This window comes from Nomascus leucogenys, chromosome 2, assembly GCF_006542625.1.
Source record: "Nomascus leucogenys isolate Asia chromosome 2, Asia_NLE_v1, whole genome shotgun sequence".
NCBI lineage: Eukaryota > Metazoa > Chordata > Mammalia > Primates > Hylobatidae > Nomascus > Nomascus leucogenys.
In genome coordinates this window covers 81,626,421-81,644,458 of record NC_044382.1, presented here as the reverse complement: position 1 = coordinate 81,644,458, position 18,038 = coordinate 81,626,421, and the positions used below count along the sequence as shown (strand labels likewise).

The following is an 18,038-nucleotide window of genomic DNA, read 5'->3' as shown; positions in this document are numbered from 1 at the left end:
TTGGAAATGGATCTTTAGGACAGGGATGAAAAACTAGTCCCACCTGCTGATATCAGCTGACACATCTGATAATAAGCTAATGGAAACCAAAACAAAATTTTTTTTGAAGCAAAAAGTCTAATTCCATGAATATATTCACTCCTGATATGAAGGTGGGGGGAGAGCCTTACTTCAAGTACGTGGCTGGAGAAGCCATTGTTTTTGACATGCATGAATACCAATGACAAATCAGACCTTTAAAAATATTAAGCAATGTCAATATAAAAACATAAAAAAGCACTTTATAGACATCACTGAAAAACTGAAGACTGGGGAAAATGTTGGTTTTATAGGTTTATTTTCAAAGAGTAAAACACTTATACAATTTAAATACAAGTCCATCAGAATCACTCTGTCAGAGTCAGCAAGGATGCCAAAATGTGTCCTCACTGCCAGACATTCGTCACTATCATCTGAGTCCTCTCTCAGCAAAGCCAAAGGGTCTGGAAAAGACAAAATAAGTTCAATGTTATTTTTGATGTATTCTTACTAATGATAAGTGACATCTTTCAGGTGCTAAAAATGCAGCCTCTGGCTGAGTGCAGTGGCTCATGCCTGTAATCCCAGCACTTTGGGAGGCCAAGGTGGGCGGATCACCTGAGGTCAGGAGTTCGAGACCAGCCTGGCCAACATGGTGAAACCCTATCTCTATTAAAAATATAAAAATTAGCTGGGCGTGGAGGTACACGCCTGTAATGCCAGTTACTCAGGAGGCTGAGGCAGGAGAATCGTTTGAACCCAGGAGGCGGAGGTTGCAGTGAGTGCCACTACACTCCAGCCTGGGCAACAGAGCAAGGTTCCATCTTAAAAAAAAAAAAAGCAGGGTCGGCTGGGCGTGGTGGCTCACGCTTGTAATCCCAGCACTTTGGGAGGCCGAGGCGGGCGGATCACGAGGTCAGGAGATCGAGACCACGGTGAAACCCCGTCTCTACTAAAAATACAAAAAAAAATTAGCCGGGCGTGGTGGCGGGCGCCTGTATTCCCAGCTACTCGGAGAGGCTGAGGCAGGAGAATGGCGTGAACCCGGGAGGCGGAGCTTGCAGTGAGCCGAGATCGCGCCACTGCACTCCAGCCTGGGTGACAGAGCGAGACTCCGTCTCAAAAAAAAAAAAAAAGCAGGGTCACTAAAAGCAAAAGACTAAAGACACTAATACAATGTTTTAATTCAAAAAGTCTTATTTGATTATTCTAGGGCCCAAGTAACAAGAGCTACTATTTACTGAGAGGCTTCTTTATATCATTGTATCAAGTGATATATATACTCTCTTCAATTTTGCTTTCACAAAAGCCCCAGGTAGGTCATATCATTACCACCATATTACATATGAGGAACCTGAGGCTTACAGAGCTAAGCAGCCTGCCTAAGACCACCAGGCTTATAGTGTGTGGCAGAGCTGAGAATAAACTTGGGTGTCTCCGACTCCAAGGTCCATCCTCTTACCCATGAAGCCTCTCTTGCCTACTTAAGAGCCAGGTCACCTCAGTGTCTTACCTAGCAGGCTGGGCTTGCCTTGGCTGAGTAATTGAGGGAGACAGAGGTCTGTTTCCAGGTTACCCTGCTCAGTACTTTGTACAATATTCTGCTTTTGTGAGGAGAGCTGACAATCAAGGGAGTTCTATCCAGGAATGACAGCTCTCAACCTCTCAAAGATAAAGATCACCACCAGGGCTGGGCCCCTTTGAGTAACAGACAACAGGAAAGGGCTTGCATTTTATAAGTAGTGAAAAATCTTGGTCAAGCATTTCCATTTTCTATTTCTTCTTGAGTTTCCTTTATTGAAGAACCACAGACAAATCTATGGGTGAACATCATTTTATAAGTCTAATTATTTACCTGATACTTTATTCATATACATCCTTCTTATCTGCAATGTAATCTACAATTTCTTGTGGACACATTAACTTTTCAGCATCTGTATCAGGAATTTCAAACCCTAAAAGAAAAATATACAACAATGTGAGTTAAAAAAAAAAAAATCCTTTAGAACTGAACACACCTGACCCTTCTACAACAGCTACAAGTATATCAAAACTTTCAGCAACCTTGAATCCCATTTAGGTTGTGGGCCAGTTAGCTTCTAAACAGTATGCATACAGGCTGGGTACAGTGCTTTGGAGGTATGTTTGTTTGTTGAGACAGAATTCACATAATAGAAAATTCCTCCTTGTATATACCATATAATTTGGTAGTTTTTAGCGTATTCACAACATTGTGCCACCATCACCATTGTGTGAAAGAAACCCAGTGCCCGTCAGCAGTCGCTCCCCATCTTCCCTAGCTCTGGCAACCACTTGTTTACTTTCTATCTCTGGATTTGCCTCTTCTTGACATTTCATGTAAATGGTATATAACATGTCATCTTCTGTGTCTGGCTTCTTTCACTCGGCACGTTCTCAAGGTTCGTCGTGCTGTAACACATGTCACCCGTGCATTTTTTTTTTTTTTTTTATGATGGTTGGGTTTTGGTAGTTAGCTTACTTTGGGCCAAACACTGTGCCGAGCATTTTACACATCATCTCTAATTCTCACAGCAGTCCCAATCCTGGGGTTCCTACTATTATCACCCCTACTTTACAGCTGAGGAAACAGGCTTTGAGAGATACAGTTGCTTGTCCAGGCTCATACCTGAGTAAGCTCAATTCCAGACCCGGTACTCTTAAGCACTAGGCAAAGGATTCCATCCTAGTCAGCATCATCTGTGAGGAATTTTAACTAGGCCCTGCTCTGCAGAACAGCACAGAAGTCCTTTGACTTCCTATTCAACCAACTCACGCAGAAACAGCCATGGAGCCTTAATAAAGGTCTCACTGCACAACACACAGTCCCAAACTTGGAGTGTGCTTGTGAGCCAGGATAGGGGACCAAGGCCAGAGGCTCTGGGTGCGTCTCTTGTCCTGGCACACATTACTTCTACCTGGTTCGCGTTACCCAAGCTCAGGAGGGGCTGACGTGTCATCAGCACGTGTTCCGGGGAGGTTCTTGCCCTTTGTCTTAAAACCCTGTCTGAAGAATCAGCCCCCCGGAACCATCTCTGGTCATTCGGCTCTTGGCACCACACTGGGCACTCTGCTCGGCTTGTGCAAGGTGCTTTCTGAATAAATGTACCATCCCTAAAGCTTACTTCACTTGATGGTAAGTGGGCAGGAAGGTGTGTGCGTAGGGCAGTGGATGCTACTGTTTCTATTAATATTTAATTCTAATTCCAATACAGACACCCACCATTTCTTTCAGTTTAATCCACCTTCATCAAAAATCGCAGTATGTAGATACAAAACTGAGCCTTACCAAATTCATCTTCCATGGCCATGATAATCTCCACTTGGTCCAAACTGTCTAAGCCCAGGTCTTTCATAAAATGAGAATTTACCGAAAGCTGAAAGAAAGGAGCACCAAACACAAAATTTAGTCCATGAAAGCATTTGCTTCCCAACATAACAGGGTGGTACAATGCCACTTAATCACTATATCAAATTTTTTTATTATACCTTAAGTTTTAGGGTACATGTGCAGAACGTGCAGATTTGTTACATAGGTATACATGTGCCATGTTGGTTTGCTGCACCCATCAACTCATCATTTACATTAGGTACTTCTCCTAATGCTGTCCCTCCCCAAGCCCCCCACCCCTTGATAGGCCCTGGTGCATGATGCTCCACGCCCTGTGTCCAAGTGATCTCATTGTTCAGTTCCCACCTATGAGTGAGAACACGCAGTGTTTGGTTTTCTGTCCTTGTGACTACGTCGAATTTTTTTTAACATACAGAGGCTGTCTGCCCGGCCACCCACCGTCTGGGAAGTGAGGAGCGCCTCTGCCCGGCCACCCAACGTCTGGGAAGTGAGGAGCGCCTCTGCCCGGCCACCCACCGTCTGGGAAGTGAGGAGCGCCTCTGCCCGGCCACCCACCGTCTGGGAAGTGAGGAGCGCCTCTGCCCGGCCACCCACCGTCTGGGAAGTGAGGAGCGCCTCTGCCGGCCACCCACCGTCTGGGAAGTGAGGAGCGCCTCTGCCCGCCACCCACCGTCTGGGAAGTGAGGAGCGCCTCTGCCCGGCCACCCACCGTCTGGGAAGTGAGGAGCGCCTCCGCCCGGCCGCCCCGTCAGGGAAGTGAGGAGCGCCTCTGCCCGGCCACCCACCGTCTGGGAAGTGAGGAGCGCCTCTGCCCGGCCACCCACCGTCTGGGAAGTGAGGAGCGCCTCTGCCCGGCCGCCCCATCTGTGAAATGAGGAGCGCCTCTGCCCGGCCACCTATCGTCTGGGAGGTGAGGAGCGCCTCTGCCCGGCCGCCCCGTCCGGGAAGAAGTGAGGAGCGCCTCTGCCCGGCCGCCCCGTCCGGGAAGAAGTGAGGAGTGCCTCTGCCCGGCCGCCCCGTCTGGGAAGTGAGGACCGCCTCTGCCCGGCCGCCCCGTCCGGGAAGAAGTGAGGAGCGCCTCTGCCCGGCCGCCCCATCCGGGAAGAAGTGAGGAGCGCCTCTGCCCGGCCGCCCCGTCCGGGAAGAAGTGAGGAGCACCTCTGCCCGGCCGCCCCGTCTGGGAAGTGAGGAGCGCCTCTGCCCGGCCGCCCCGTCCGGGAAGAAGTGAGGAGCGCCTCTGCCCGGCCGCCCCGTCCGGGAAGAAGTGAGGAGCGCCTCTGCCCGGCTGCCCCGTCTGGGAAGTGAGGAGCGCCTCGGCCCGGCCGCCCCGTCTGGGAAGTGAGGAGCGCCTCTGCCCGGCCGCCCCGTCTGGGAAGTGAGGAGCACCTCTGCCCGGCCACCCATCGTCTGGGAAGTGAGGAGCGCCTCTGCCCGGCCACCCATTGTCTGGGAAGTGAGGGGCGCCTCTGCCTGGCCACCTATCGTCTGGGAAGAAGTGAGGAGCGTCTCTGCCTGGCCGCCCCGTCTGGGAAGTGAGGAGCGCCTCTGCCCGGCCGCCCCGTGTCTGGGAAGAAGTGAGGAGCGCCTCTGCCCGGCCGCTCCGTCTGGGAGGTCTACCATGGAGGCCAGAAGCAATGTGGGGGCTGGACGTGGTGGCTCACGCCTGTGGTCCCGGCACTCTGGGGGGCGAGGCGGGTTGATCACTGCGGGCTAGGAGTTCGAGACCAATCTGGCCAACTTGGCGAAACATGAAAAATACAACAGACAAACCAACCAACCAACTCAGTGACAACAAAACAGGTCTACCCTGGAGTCATACTCTAATTTTTTTATTTTCCTCCCTTTCTGATCCTTTATCGCACTTTCTTTTTCTTCCTCTTCCTTCTCCCTCTTCTTTGTCAAATAGAGGATTGAGTTATTATCACTGATCCACATAAAGTCCCTCTCTACCTTATTTTAACTCCCACCCCCCATTTCTATTCCCCGACTTCCCATGTGTAACCTTCCTAATATGTTTGATATGCATCTTTTTGTTTGTATGTATTTTTAGAAAATGTTTATTGTTTTTGTGTGCAAAAAAAATTAATTAAAAAAAAAAATTAATATATCAAAAAAAAAAAAAAAAAAAACATACAGAGGCTGTAACTGACATTTTATGTGTAACCTATGCTGGTATGTACATGGTTTGCTTTATCTTACTCTACTTTGTTTTGAAGTGAACAATATATACATAGCTAATGAAGGATTTTACTCTCTATGTTTTTTGTCTGTTGTTTTTTGAGAGAGTCTTGCTCTGTCACCCAGGCTAGAGTGCAATGGCACGATCTCGGCTCACTGCAAACTCAGCCTCCGGGGTTCAAGCCTCCCGAGTAGCTGGGATTACAGGCGTGCACCACCATGCCCAGCTAATTTTTTTGTATTTTTAGTAGAGACAGGGTTTTTGCCATGTTGGCCAGGCTGGTTTTGAACTCCTGACCTCAGGTGATCCACCCACCTCAGCCTCCCAAAGTGCTGGGATTACAGGCGTGAGCCACCACACCCGGCCCAATCTGTTTTACTGAGATCTCTGATCATTGCTCTGAATGACACCTGAAGAAGTTTGGGTATTTTTGCTGCCTTACTGACAACAAAGGCCTAGACTCCACACCTTAAGTGGCATTATTATTATAAACTGTAGGCAGCTTCATGTTACAAAGTGTTTACTATCTTTTTTTTTTTTTTTTGAGACAGAGTCTTGCTCTGTCACCCAGGCTGGAGGGCAGTGGCGTGATCTCGGCTCACTGCAACCTCCGCCTCCCGGGTTCAAGCAATTCTCCTGCCTCAGCCTCCTGAGTAGCTGAGATTACAGGCGCCTGCCACCATGCCCAGCTAATTTTTGTATTTTTAGTAGAGATGGGGTTTCACCATGTTGGTCAGGCTGGTCTCGAACCCCTGACCTCGTGATCCACCTGCCTCGGCCTCCCAAAGTGCTGGGATTACAGGCGTGAGCCACTGCGCCCAGCCAAAGTGTTTACTATCACCCTATCACTCTAATTTAGACCTCAGGATCACCAGGAATGATTCTTCAAAAACCCATATCAAAAACAAACTGCCTTACCTACACAAAAGATTCAATTTTTTTTGTTGTTAGAGGGAGTTTCACCCTGTCATTCAGGCTGCAGTGTGCAGTGGCGTGATCTCGGCTCACTGCACCCTCTGCCTCCCGGGTTCAAGCAATTCTCTGCCTCATCCTCCCGAGTGGCTGGGATTACAGGTGTCTGCCACCACGCCTGGCTAATTTGTGTATTTTTAGTAGAGATGGGGTTTCACCATCTTAGCCAGGCTGGTCTTGAATTCCTGATCTCATGATCCACTCGCCTCGGCCTCCCAAAGTTCTGGGATTACAGGCATGAGCCACCACGCCCGGCCCCACTTGTGTTTTTATTATTTATTATTATTATTTTTGAGATGGAGTTTTGCTCTTGTTGCCTAGGCTGGACTGCAATGGTGCTATCTCGGCTCACTGCAACCTCCACCTCCCGGGTTCAAGCGATTCTCCTGCCTCAGCCTCCCGAGTAGCTGGGATTACAGGTATGCGCCACCATGCCTGGCTAATTTTGTATTTTTAGTAGAGATGAGGTTTCTACATGTTGGTCAGGCTAGTCTCGAACTCCCGACCTCAGGTGATCCGCCGCCTCGGCCTCCCAAAGTGCTAGGATTACAGGCATGAGCCACAGCGCCCGGCCACTTGTGATTTTTAAAAAGGGTGAGATATACATACATATAATATACACACGTGTGCGTATACTTCTTTAACATATGCATTGAGTACCTTTGGAAACATACATGAAACTGATAGCGCTGGCTGTCTCCCAGAATGGGCCTGGGTGGCTGGGAGCCAGGGAGATTTTTACTATCTATCCCTTTGCATTTTGTACCATGTAATTAAATACTCTGTATTTAAAGAAAAAAATTCAAACCACCATCAGTTACCTTCTCTGGGTCAATCTTGTCATAGAGTTTCAATACGTAAAGAACACGGTCCTGGATGCCCTCTAACGTCAAAGGAGGCATGTCGCTATACTGGCGGCACAACTGTGTAACTCTACCAGGAACCTAGAGCAAGGGCAGGAAGGAAACACTGTCACTGAACGGAAAATGCCTCTAAATCAATGCACAAGCCTATAGGTAACTTTCACAGAACTTTCGGGGCGTTAGAGAACCCACAGCATCTGATTCTCATTGTGGCCACTAGGACACACCAAGTTGCAGGACTGAGTAATCGCAGAAGCCCCAACAGTTCGGCAGCATCTCAGGCCTCCTTCCTGGGAGCCAGGACCGGCCCCTCTGCCTCCTGGGTTCAACCCTCAGACTCTGGACATTCATCCTGCTCTGCGACACTAACTGCCACTAAAATTGTCTAGCGTCTGCAGAATGCCTATGTCTTCTCATGGCATCTTTAGCATCCCGAGGCCTCTACAGTGCTGCCACCTTTAATAGGCAGACCCAAGTCAAAATAACCCACAAGGAAAGAGCTGTCATGGTAAACCCAAAGGCAATTCAAATTGAGGACCATACACCAGAAAGGTCTAGTTTGGCTCCAGCAGTTATCTCCCTGACCTCAGCCAGGACAAAGGAAGCTGGCCACCCACCCAAAGAGGGGATGAGGGAGCTTACAGTCATTACATTCCAATCTGTTTCCCTTTCTGTTTCCCTTCCAGCGAGGCTTGCCTCATGGCCACCAGCCAAACCATGAGCCCTTCTGGCCTCTGCCATGTTAGAGCAATACCTCATGTATCTCTATTAGTTGGTATTAGTTGGCTCAATGTTTAGGTATTAGGGTATTGACCAGATTTCATTCCACAAATGTGGAATGAGCTGCAATTACAGGTCAGGGGGTTTAATGCTGTGGAAGGTACGATGCAGAACCAGAGAAAACAAAACAGGGTATCTGGCAGTTTTGCTCACTACAGAAATCCCTAATCTGGCTAGTCGTGGTGGCTCATGCCTATAATCACAGCACTTTGGGAGGCCACAGTGGGCAGATCACCTGAGGTCAGGAGTTCGAGACCAGCCTGGCCAACACGGTGAAACCCTGTCTCTACTAAAAATACAAAAATTAGCCAGGTGTGGTGGTGGGCACCTGTAATCCCAGCTACTCAGGAGACTGAGGAAGGAGAATCGCTTGAACGTGGGAGGCACAGGTTGCAGTGAGCAGAGACTGCGCCATTGCATTCCAGCTTGGGCGACAGAGAAAGACTCCGTCTCAAAAAAAAAGAAAAAGAAAGAAATCCCTAATCTAAGTTGGTTTGTTTACCTCCTGAAGTTGATTTTAAGTCCGAGGCTTGGTGTTCTTAAGGCATTTCCCTGTAGAAAGTGGGGCTGCTTGTTAGGGCTCAGGTCCCTGAAACTCACAAAGGTCCATGAAAAATCATAATAAATACTGCCCAGGGAACCAAACCAGTATAACCTCTGTATAAGAAACATTCATCTTGCATAAAGAACACGTATTGGGCTGGTGTGGTGTCTCACACCTGTAATCCCAGCACTTTGGGAGGCCGATGTGGGCCAATCACTTGAGGCTAGGAGTTCGAGACCAGCCTGGCCAACATGGTGAAGCCTCGTCTCTACTAAAAATACAAAAATTAGCCGGGCATGGTGGTGTGTGCCTGTAATCCCAGCTATTCAGGTGGCTGAGGCATGAGAATTGCTTGAACCCAGGAGAGAGGTTGCAGTGAGCCGAGATCATGCCACTGCACTCCACCTTGGGCCACAGAGAGAGACTCTGTCTCAAAAAAGAAAAGAAAAAGAAGTCAGTTATTAAAATCAGGTTTAGGCTGGGCGCAGTGGCTCACACCTGTAATCCCAACACTTTGGGAAGCCGAGGCGGGCGGATCACGAGGTCAGGAGTTCGAGACCAGCCTGACCAACATGGTGAAACCCCATCTCTACCAAAAATATAAAAATTAGCTGGGCGTGGTAACATGTGCCTGTAATCCCATCTACTCAGGAGGCTGAAGCAGAAGAATTGCTTGAACTTGGGAGGTGGAGGTTGCAGTGAGCCAAGATCACGCCATTACACTCCAGCATGGGTGACAGAGATTCCGTCTCAAGAAAAAAAAAAATCAGGTTTAATCAGCAAGCTAAAGAGATGAGTTGGAGAGTATGACATATTCTAACGAGCCTTTCTGAGTACTTTCAAGAGTTTTAGAGCATGTTTCTTTGTCTAAATGTCTAGTCTCCTTTCCTATTATACATGGATTAAGGAGACCTTTGATACAGGCACATCACCGGCCTACTTAACAATGACTCAAATAGGTTTCCAAGTCACAAATAAAATGGAGAAGAAAGGAATAAAGAGAAAGGGGGAGAAGAAATGAGGTAATATGGCAATGGTAGAAAAGAAGTTTCAGGTGGAGGGATCTAACAGAGACTGTGTGCTTATCAACAAATGGTACAAGGCCAGGTGTGATGGCTCACGCCTGTAATCCCAGCACTTTGGGAGGCCAAGGTGGGCGGATCACTTGAGGTCAGGAGTTTAAGACCAGCCTGCCCAACATAGTGAAACCCTGTCTCTACTAAAAATACAAAAATTAGCCGGGCATGGTGGCGTGTGCCTATAATCCCAGCTACTCAGGAGGCTGAAGTGGGAGGATCACTTGAACCTAGGAGGCAGAGGTTGAAGTGAACTGAGATCGTGGCTGTACACTCCAGCCTGGGCGACAGGGTGAGACTCTGCCTCCAAAAAGAAAAAAGAAAAAACAAAAAACAAAAGAAATGGTACGAGGCCAGGTGTGGTGGCTCACGTCTGTAATCCCAACACTTTGGGAGGCCAAAGTGGAAGGATCACTTGAGCCCAGGAGTTCCAGACCAACCTGGGCAACAAAGCAAGACCCCTGGTGAGGGTATATTCTATGTTCGTACACAGCTACCCATGAGGCCAACTAGGTTGTCAGCATTGTCTTCGGCAGCTCCGGCAAGTACCTACAGGGGCCAGGTGGGCACCATGTGATTAAATTAAATGAGTCTCTGACTGGAGGCCACATGCCAATCAAGAGTGGGTGCTGCATCAGGGTCAGCGTGAGGCAGTAAGTTAGTGGGCAAGAGCTCAGACTCCGAAACTAGACCGCCTATGCCGGCACCATGGTGCTGGCTCTCACTAGTTGTTTGGCCTTGGGTGGGTTACTTAACCTTCTACATCTCAGTTTCCTCATCCGTAAAATGGGGATAAACAATAGTACCACACTCACAGGACTGTTGTGAAGCATCAATGAGATGAAGTAAAGGGCTTGGACATTGGCTGGCACTTAACACAGTAAGTGCTATTTAGGGTTATTTAGTAGGATCCTGAGAACAATGACCAGCAGCAGCTAGTTTCATACCTTGGCTGTAGCGTAGCCCCAAAATACTTGATCCTACTACCTCTCATGCTCCTGCCTCTGGTCTTTTTTTTTTTTTTTTTTTTTTTTTTTCAGACATAGTCTCACTGTGTTGCCCAGGCTGGAGTGCAGTGTTGTGACCTCGGCTCAGTGCAACCTCTGCCTCCCAGGTTCAAGTGATTCTTATGCCTCTGCCTCCCAGGTAGCTGGGATTACAGGCGTGCACCACCATGCCTGGCTAATTTCTGTATTTTTAGTGGAGATGAGGTTTCACCAAGTTGGCCAGGCTGGTCCTGAACTCCTGGTCTCAAGTGATCCACTCACCTCAGCCTCTCAAAGTGCTGGGATTACATGCATAAGCCACCACGCCCCGGTCTCCATTGATTTCTTATCAAGTCAGGCTATGATATTGCCCTAAGCACTTTACACACATCATCTTTCTTCAGCTCTCCAGTATTCTGGTGAGATTCATGATACTATCACCTTCCTTTTTACAGATGAGAAACTGAGGCAAGGGAAGGTTAGGTATCCCCCTCACCCCATGTCCTTCCAGCATGGCCTCTTGGAAGGTCTTGTTGCTCCTTCTAGCTGGATCTCTGTTGATTGGGAAAAACTAAAAGGGATACAAAATGGACAAGCACCTCCCCAACAGCCAACATGTGATGTTTCTGGTGTTAACTGTTCTTCCCCAAGATCTACACTTAACAATTATATGGGAAATAAACCACCTCTCCCAGACATCAGAGAAGGTACTGTTTGCAGGTAAACAGTGATGACCCTCTGGGCTAGTAATTCAAACAGATGAGGTTCCATCAGAATCCCGGTACTCCACTGGGGCCCACTTCTGCCTGAGGCAAACTCAAAGGAGGCTAAGGAGAGGGCTTTAAAGGCCGTCTCTACAAACTGCCGACTGGTCCACTCTACACAGGCAGCCCAGACCTCTCAAACTCCACCTGGGGCTTATTCCCTCAATAAGCCCTGCTTCATGTTCACTCCCTATGACCTTGACAGAGAATACCCACAATTCCTCACTGCAGCATACAGCTCCTTTCATGATATGCTCACTCTCTTCCCCCCAACAATGTTCCCTTCCAGACACCCTAAGAGTCAACCACAAGGAGGTAAGTGCCAGGCTCTTCCTGGCCTCTGCACAGGCCTTCAAGATCACGTTCACTGAGAGGTTGGTCAAGTATCTCTTTTTGCTTCTGCACTACACACACCTGTTTCACAATGTCTTGCCTTTATTTACACGACTGTCTCAGAAGCCTGGGAACTTTACCTGTATGCCAAGAACTGTGCAATGGGCTGGAAATGCAAAGATGAGTAAGACACAACCTTCCCCCCAGAGAAGCTTACACTCTAATGGAAAAGACCAATCCACAGATCATTTTAGTTGAAATAAAAATATGGCAAGCACCATGACAGAAGTTATCTGTAGGCTGATGCAATAACAAAAATTGTCACTCAGTCCTTGAGTGGCCGAAAAGGAGGATGCCAGACTTGGATTTGGTGAGGAAGAGTCGAGACTGATAATTCAAGGAGAGGGAAGAACAGGTCAAGAAAAGGAAATGAGGCCAGGCGTGGTAGCGCGGGCCAGTTATCCCAGCTAGTCAAGGGACTGAGGCAGAAGGATTGCTTGAGCCCAGGAGTTTGAAGCTGCACTGAGATATGATCGTGTCACTGCACTCCAGCCTAAGTGACAGAGACCTTGCCAAAAAAAAAAAAAAAAAAAAAAAAAAAAAAGGCATGAAAGTGCAGTGCCTGTGTCTATGTGAGAAGACATCAGCTCATGTTGGGAGATGGTACACAGATGACAGGCTTGGAGGCTAAGAGGGAGGGCCCAGGTCTGCAGAGCCTTAAGGGCCATGGGAAGGGACTGGGACTTTGTCTGGTCCTGGTCCCAGTCCTGGAAGAGCTAGCTTTTTTTTGCACAAGTGCTGTCTTCATCTGGGTACCATGCCCCATAGAACTGCTGGAAATTATCGCTGTGCTCCAGCTGCTGGATAGTGTAGATTCGGGGCCTGCCTGGATCAAGTATAAGACTTCCAGGCTGCATTTTAGGCCACTGCCCTTGGTTTTTGTTTCTTTTTTTGTTTTTTTCCTTGCCTTCTATTTTATATCATCTGGTATTTTTATACCCAGGAAAGCTGCCTTAGCTCCTTTTGGGAAAAAGGGTGTAAATGAGTGACTAGTTGCTCTGAAGTTGGCATAGTGGATGGATTTGAGGAGAGGAAATTTCACAGCAGGGAATAGGTAGCATGAGCAATGGTCCAAATGAGATGAACAAGGGCTGGAGGCAGAGGTCTGGGATATACAGCAATAACAGAAACCAAGAGTGAAGAGTCCAACGAGCGTGTGTGGTAAGAGAACTCGGGAGCCCACCAACATTTAAGGGTTAGGCACACCAGGTGTGATGGCTCATGCCTGTAATCCCAGCACTTGGGAGGCTGAGGCAGGAGGATCGCTTGAGCCCAAGAGTTCACAACTAGCCTAGGCAACATAAGGAGATCCCGTCTCTACAAAAAAATACAGACATCAAAAAATTAGTCAGGCATGGTGGCTCATGCCTGTAGTCCCAGCTACTCAGGAAGCTGAGGCAGGAGGACCATTTGAGTCCAGGAGGTCAAGGCTGCAGTGAGCCATGATCATGCCATTCACTCCAGCCTGAAAGGCAAAGTGTCCCAACAAGGTAGGGGGACAAACCAACCAAGGGAGAACAGTGTCACAACAGCCTAGGGAAGAAGACAGCAGCAGAGAAGGAGCCGGCAAGTTGGACATAAGGGCTGCAAAGTGTTCAATGAAGATGTAAGCTAATGTCTTTCTTTTGTATCCATCTCTGTATCTCTCAACAGCTAGCATGAGTCCTGGCACACAGCTGGCCCTCAATATCTTTGAATGAACTTAGTCAAAACCACTTCGTAAATGTAAATAAAATGGTTCCTCTGCTATATATGCAAGCCAAGCCGCCATAGTGGAACATTTCTGAGCTCCTTGCCATTCAAAGCATGGTCCAAGGAACACCCGCAGCAGGATCTTCTGGAAGCCCATTGGACGTAGAAACTCTCTGGCCCCTTCCCAGAGCTGAATCAGAATCTGTATTCGAACCCAAGTGATCTGTATGTCCAATCAACTGAGAATCAAAGCTGTAAGAACAGACAGTCACTTCACATTTTAGCCCAATGTTGAAATTAATCTTAGGAACCAGACACTCATCAATTCTATCTACTGCCTTTTTAACCCTTTATTTTTTGTTTTTGTTTTTTGAGATGGAGTCTGGCTCTGTCGCCCAGGCTGGAGTGCAGTGGCACGATCTCGGCTCACTGCAACCTCCGCCTCCCGGGTTCAAGCGATTCTCCTGACTCAGCCTCCTGAGTTGCTGGGATTACAGGCACGTGCCACCACGCCCGGATAATTTTTTGTATTTTTAGTAGAGACGGGGTTTCACTGTGTTAGCCAGAATGGTCTCGATCGCCTGACCTCGTGATCCGCCCGCCTCGGCATCCCAAAGTGCTGGGATTACAGGGGTAAGCCACGGCGCCCGGCCTAATTTCTGTATTTTTCGTAGACACAGGGTTCCACCATGTTGCCTAGGAAGGTCTCAAACTCCTGGGCTCAAGCGATCCGCCCGCCTCGACCTCCCAAAGTGCTGGGATTACAGGCGAGAGCCACCATGCCTGGCCAGACGCACTTATTTTTCACACTAACATGCAGTCAAGGTTGAAACCACTATTATCTGAAGTCTATGACTTTGAAAAGGGGTTTCATAACTTGACCTTGGGAGTCTATCCTACCTTAAGAAGGTTATTTGTATTCTCAATTGCACTTCAGAGTCATCTGGAGAACTCAGAAAACAACAGCAGGCCGGGCGCGGTGGTTCACACCTGTAATCCCAGCACTTTGGGAGGCCGAGGCGGGTGGATCGCGAGGTCGGGAGTTCGAGACCAACCTGGTCAATATGATGAAACCCCGTCTCTCCTAAAAATACAAAACTTAGCCAGGCATGGTGGCGGGCGCCTGTAGTCCCAAATACTCGGGGGGCTGAGGGAGGAGAATCGCTTGAACCTGAGAGGCGGAGGTTGCCGTGAGCCGAAGGTTGTAGTGAGCTGAGATCACGCCACTGCACTCCAGCCTGGGCGACAGAGCGAGACTCTGTCTCAAAAACAACAACAAAACCGAAATCACTGCCTCCCGGCGTTTCAGCCTCAAGCAGATTTCATCAGCTCAAGCTATATATTACAGTCGTTCCTTGGTATTTGCGCAGGAGATTGGTTCCAGGACCCCCGCTTATACCCAGATCCGCGCACACTCACGTCCCGCAGTCAGCCTTGCAGAATCCGCTTATAGGAAGAGCCTGCCCTCCTTATACGCGTGGCAGCACATCCCGTAAATACTGGCCGCGTTTGGTTGAGAAAAATCCGCATATAAGTAGACCCGCGCAATTCAAATCCTTATTGTTCAAAGGTCACTTGCGCTTGTTTCCTAGCATTACTTCCAGGAGTCCTGGACACAGGCAGAAGGTGCCGCAGAGAAAAGTAAGGACAGAACCGCAGAAAGAACCGCTCTGGAGAAGGCTGTAGGCCAGTGTGGCTGCCTCTTTGTATGACGCTTTCACTACAACACGGTGACCGCTATTTTGAGACCGTACGAGGTGTTCTAGCCGCATTAACTCATCTAATCCTCATTGCTACTCCGCAAGGTAGAGACCAGGATCCCAATTTTGCAGGTGAGTGTGAGCCAGGCTAGGAGACTTGTCCAAACTTTCGGTAAGCGGCAGCCCAGCGGTTCTGGACTCGAGTCAGTGCTCTTGCTCGTTATTACGAGGTCACCCGGCCTCCCGTCAGGGGTCAACTAAACACCTTTAGGCAGAGGGGCTGCGAAGCGAGCCGGCTGCCCCCCGGGTCACCCCTGCCTGCAGCTGGCGCGGCCCAGATGCCCGGCCCCCACCCCCGCCAGGCCCAATCCCTGACCCTTGCCAAGCACCAGCAAAGTCACCGCGAGTCACCTGCGCGAGCACTGAAGTCGGCTGCAAAGGCCCGAGCCTCTTCTGGGTCCCCGCGGAGCACAGAGCGGTGCTGAGAGGCCTGGCCACGGCCAGCATCCGGACCCGGGGCAGCGGTGCAAAGGCCGCGGGCAGACGGCGGACATACGCTGAAAGGACACGAGACGCCATGGCTACGCCAACCCAGGATGCACTGCGCCGCCGCCTCCGGGCCAGGGTTCCCTTCTGGCAGCGCGCAGGCGACGAACACAGCAGCACTGTCGGGCACCGCCGGCGGTGGCGGCCCCTGGCGGCTCCTGGAGGCACTGCGCCCTCGGAGCCCATCCAGGTTCGGGGACGAACAAGTGCTTGGTGTCACAACTAAACTGTGCAGACGTCGCCGTCTTTCCCTAAACGACACGGCACGAGAAACCTACTTTCATTTTTTATCTGAACATTCTGAAATACATCTATTTAAACGTTTGGGGCCGGGCGCGGTTGCTGACGCCTTTAATCCTAGCACTTTGGGAGGCCAAGGTGGCAGGACTGCTTGAGCTCAGGAGTTCAAGACCAACCTGGCCAACATGGCAAGACTCCGTCTCTATTACAAAAAAGATTAAAAGTCGGGCGCGGTGGCTCACGCTTGTAATCCCATTACTTTGGGAGACCGAGGCGGGCGGATCACGAGGTTAGGAGATCGAGACCATCCTGGCTAACACGGTGAAACCCCGTCTCTACTAAAAATACAAAAAATTAGCCGGGCGTGGTGGCGGGCGCCTGTAGTCCCAGTACTCGGGAGGCTGAGGCAGGAGAATGGCGCAAACCTGGGAGGCGGAGCTTGCAGTCAGCCGAGATCGCGCCACCGCACTCCAGCCTGGGTGACAGAGCGAGACTCCGTCTCAAAAAAAAAAAACAAAAACAAAAACAAAAAAGATTAAAAGAAAAAAAGGACAAAGTTTTGATTCCACGGTTCTTCCACAGGTATTAACATTTATTGAATAGGTAAAAAATATATATAATAATGTGAAAAAATAATCAATTTCAATACCTAACTGAGACTAATAAATGTGAGAATTACGATTAAAACAATATACATGTTTTAAAACTTGACAGTGTATAATATACCTGTCAGGTCCACGACTATGCCAACTGTCATGTCCACAGCCAGGTTCCAGCCCATATCGAGGTCTGAGGGGAGTGGGTAGATGAACAGATAGCTGAAAGAACACTCAGGGGATGGTAGGCAGGTGAAAGATGATTTTATTCAGCAGCAGCTCTCATCAGCAGCTTACTTACCCTAGTTCTCTCACACTGTCTGCCTTGTCTCAGCTGCTTGGTCCTGTGGCTCCCACACACAACTGCGAGGCTGGCTCTCCCTTGCCTTCAGGGTCAGCAGCTTAACTCTTTCTCTCAGCTGTGATCTGGCTCCCAGTCTGTCTGCAAAGACTGACAGCTCTGGCTCTCTCACTCTTTCTCTGGGCACGAACGCCTGTACAGTATCATTAGGGCAATTACACCTTTTACAGAAAATAGTGGCTTAGAGCCAAGTGATGGCCTTCCCATGTTATGGCTACATGGCTGTGATAACAAGTGGAGTTATACGCCTGTGTCTAAACTTGCTGAGTCACGCAGGATGTAAATATCTTACCTTGGCCTATCCTTGACCAAAGCACAGCCACGTTCCTTACAATAGCTAACAAAAATAGGTAAGCGAGGGAGGAGTTTAAGAAGGCTAATTCCTATTTCTAAGCAGGGAGCTAAAGGATATTGACTGAAATTGAAACACACGGGATAATGATTCCAAATTCTGAGATCTGCCTGAATGAACGATCCAATAATGCCATCAGTTTTACCTCAATTTCTTTTTATTTTTGTTAAATCCAAGTAAAATAAAATGTAATGGTATGCTGCCAGGCGTGGTGGCTCACACCTGTAATCCCAGCACTTTGGGAGGCCAAGGGAGGTGGATCGCTTGAGCCCAGGAGTTTGAGATCAACCTAGGCAACACAGGGAGACCTTGTCTCCACAAAAAATTTAAAAAATTAGCCAGGTATGGTGGTGTATGTCTATGGTCCCAGCTGCTTGGGAAGCTGAGGTGGGAAGACCAATTGAGCCCAGGAGGTCAAAGCTGCAGTGAGCCATGATTGTGCTACTACACTCCAGCCTGGGCAACAGAGTGAGACTGTTTCCCAAAAAAATGTAGGTCTTAGCTTAGGAAGAACCTAATTCTACTAAGTTCACAATTGGGGCCATCTCTTCCCATGACCTATCTAGTCTTTCAGTGTTACATGTATGTGTATATATGTATGTATGT

The 18,038-nt window shown here is 48.9% G+C and overlaps 1 protein-coding gene across 1 annotated transcript; it reads right to left on the bottom strand.

Moving 5' to 3' along the window:
• Positions 1 to 320: 320 nt before the first annotated feature.
• On the bottom strand, positions 321 to 15,976 carry NDUFAB1 (NADH:ubiquinone oxidoreductase subunit AB1). Its single transcript, XM_003261683.4, has 5 exons — positions 15,749 to 15,976; positions 7,361 to 7,483; positions 3,326 to 3,413; positions 1,874 to 1,973; positions 321 to 482 (listed from the first exon to the last, which is right to left on the bottom strand). Exons 1-4 carry the CDS (start codon positions 15,914 to 15,916, stop codon positions 1,882 to 1,884), a joined length of 471 nt encoding a protein of 156 aa, XP_003261731.1. The 5' UTR covers positions 15,917 to 15,976; the 3' UTR covers positions 321 to 482; positions 1,874 to 1,881.
• Positions 15,977 to 18,038: the final 2,062 nt, after the last annotated feature.

Bases quoted from the DNA above. Each gene is read 5' to 3' on its own strand.
- NDUFAB1 (XM_003261683.4), bottom strand. From the start codon at position 15,916: ATGGCGTCTCGTGTCCTTTCAGCGTATGTCCGCCGTCTGCCCGCGGCC. The intron at 7,484-15,748 runs GTGACTCGCGGT...CCCTTGCTCTAG, and splicing joins CGACTTCAGTGCTCGCGCAG to GTTCCTGGTAGAGTTACACA. The intron at 3,414-7,360 runs GTAACTGATGGT...CCTTTCTTTCAG, and splicing joins ACAAGATTGACCCAGAGAAG to CTTTCGGTAAATTCTCATTT.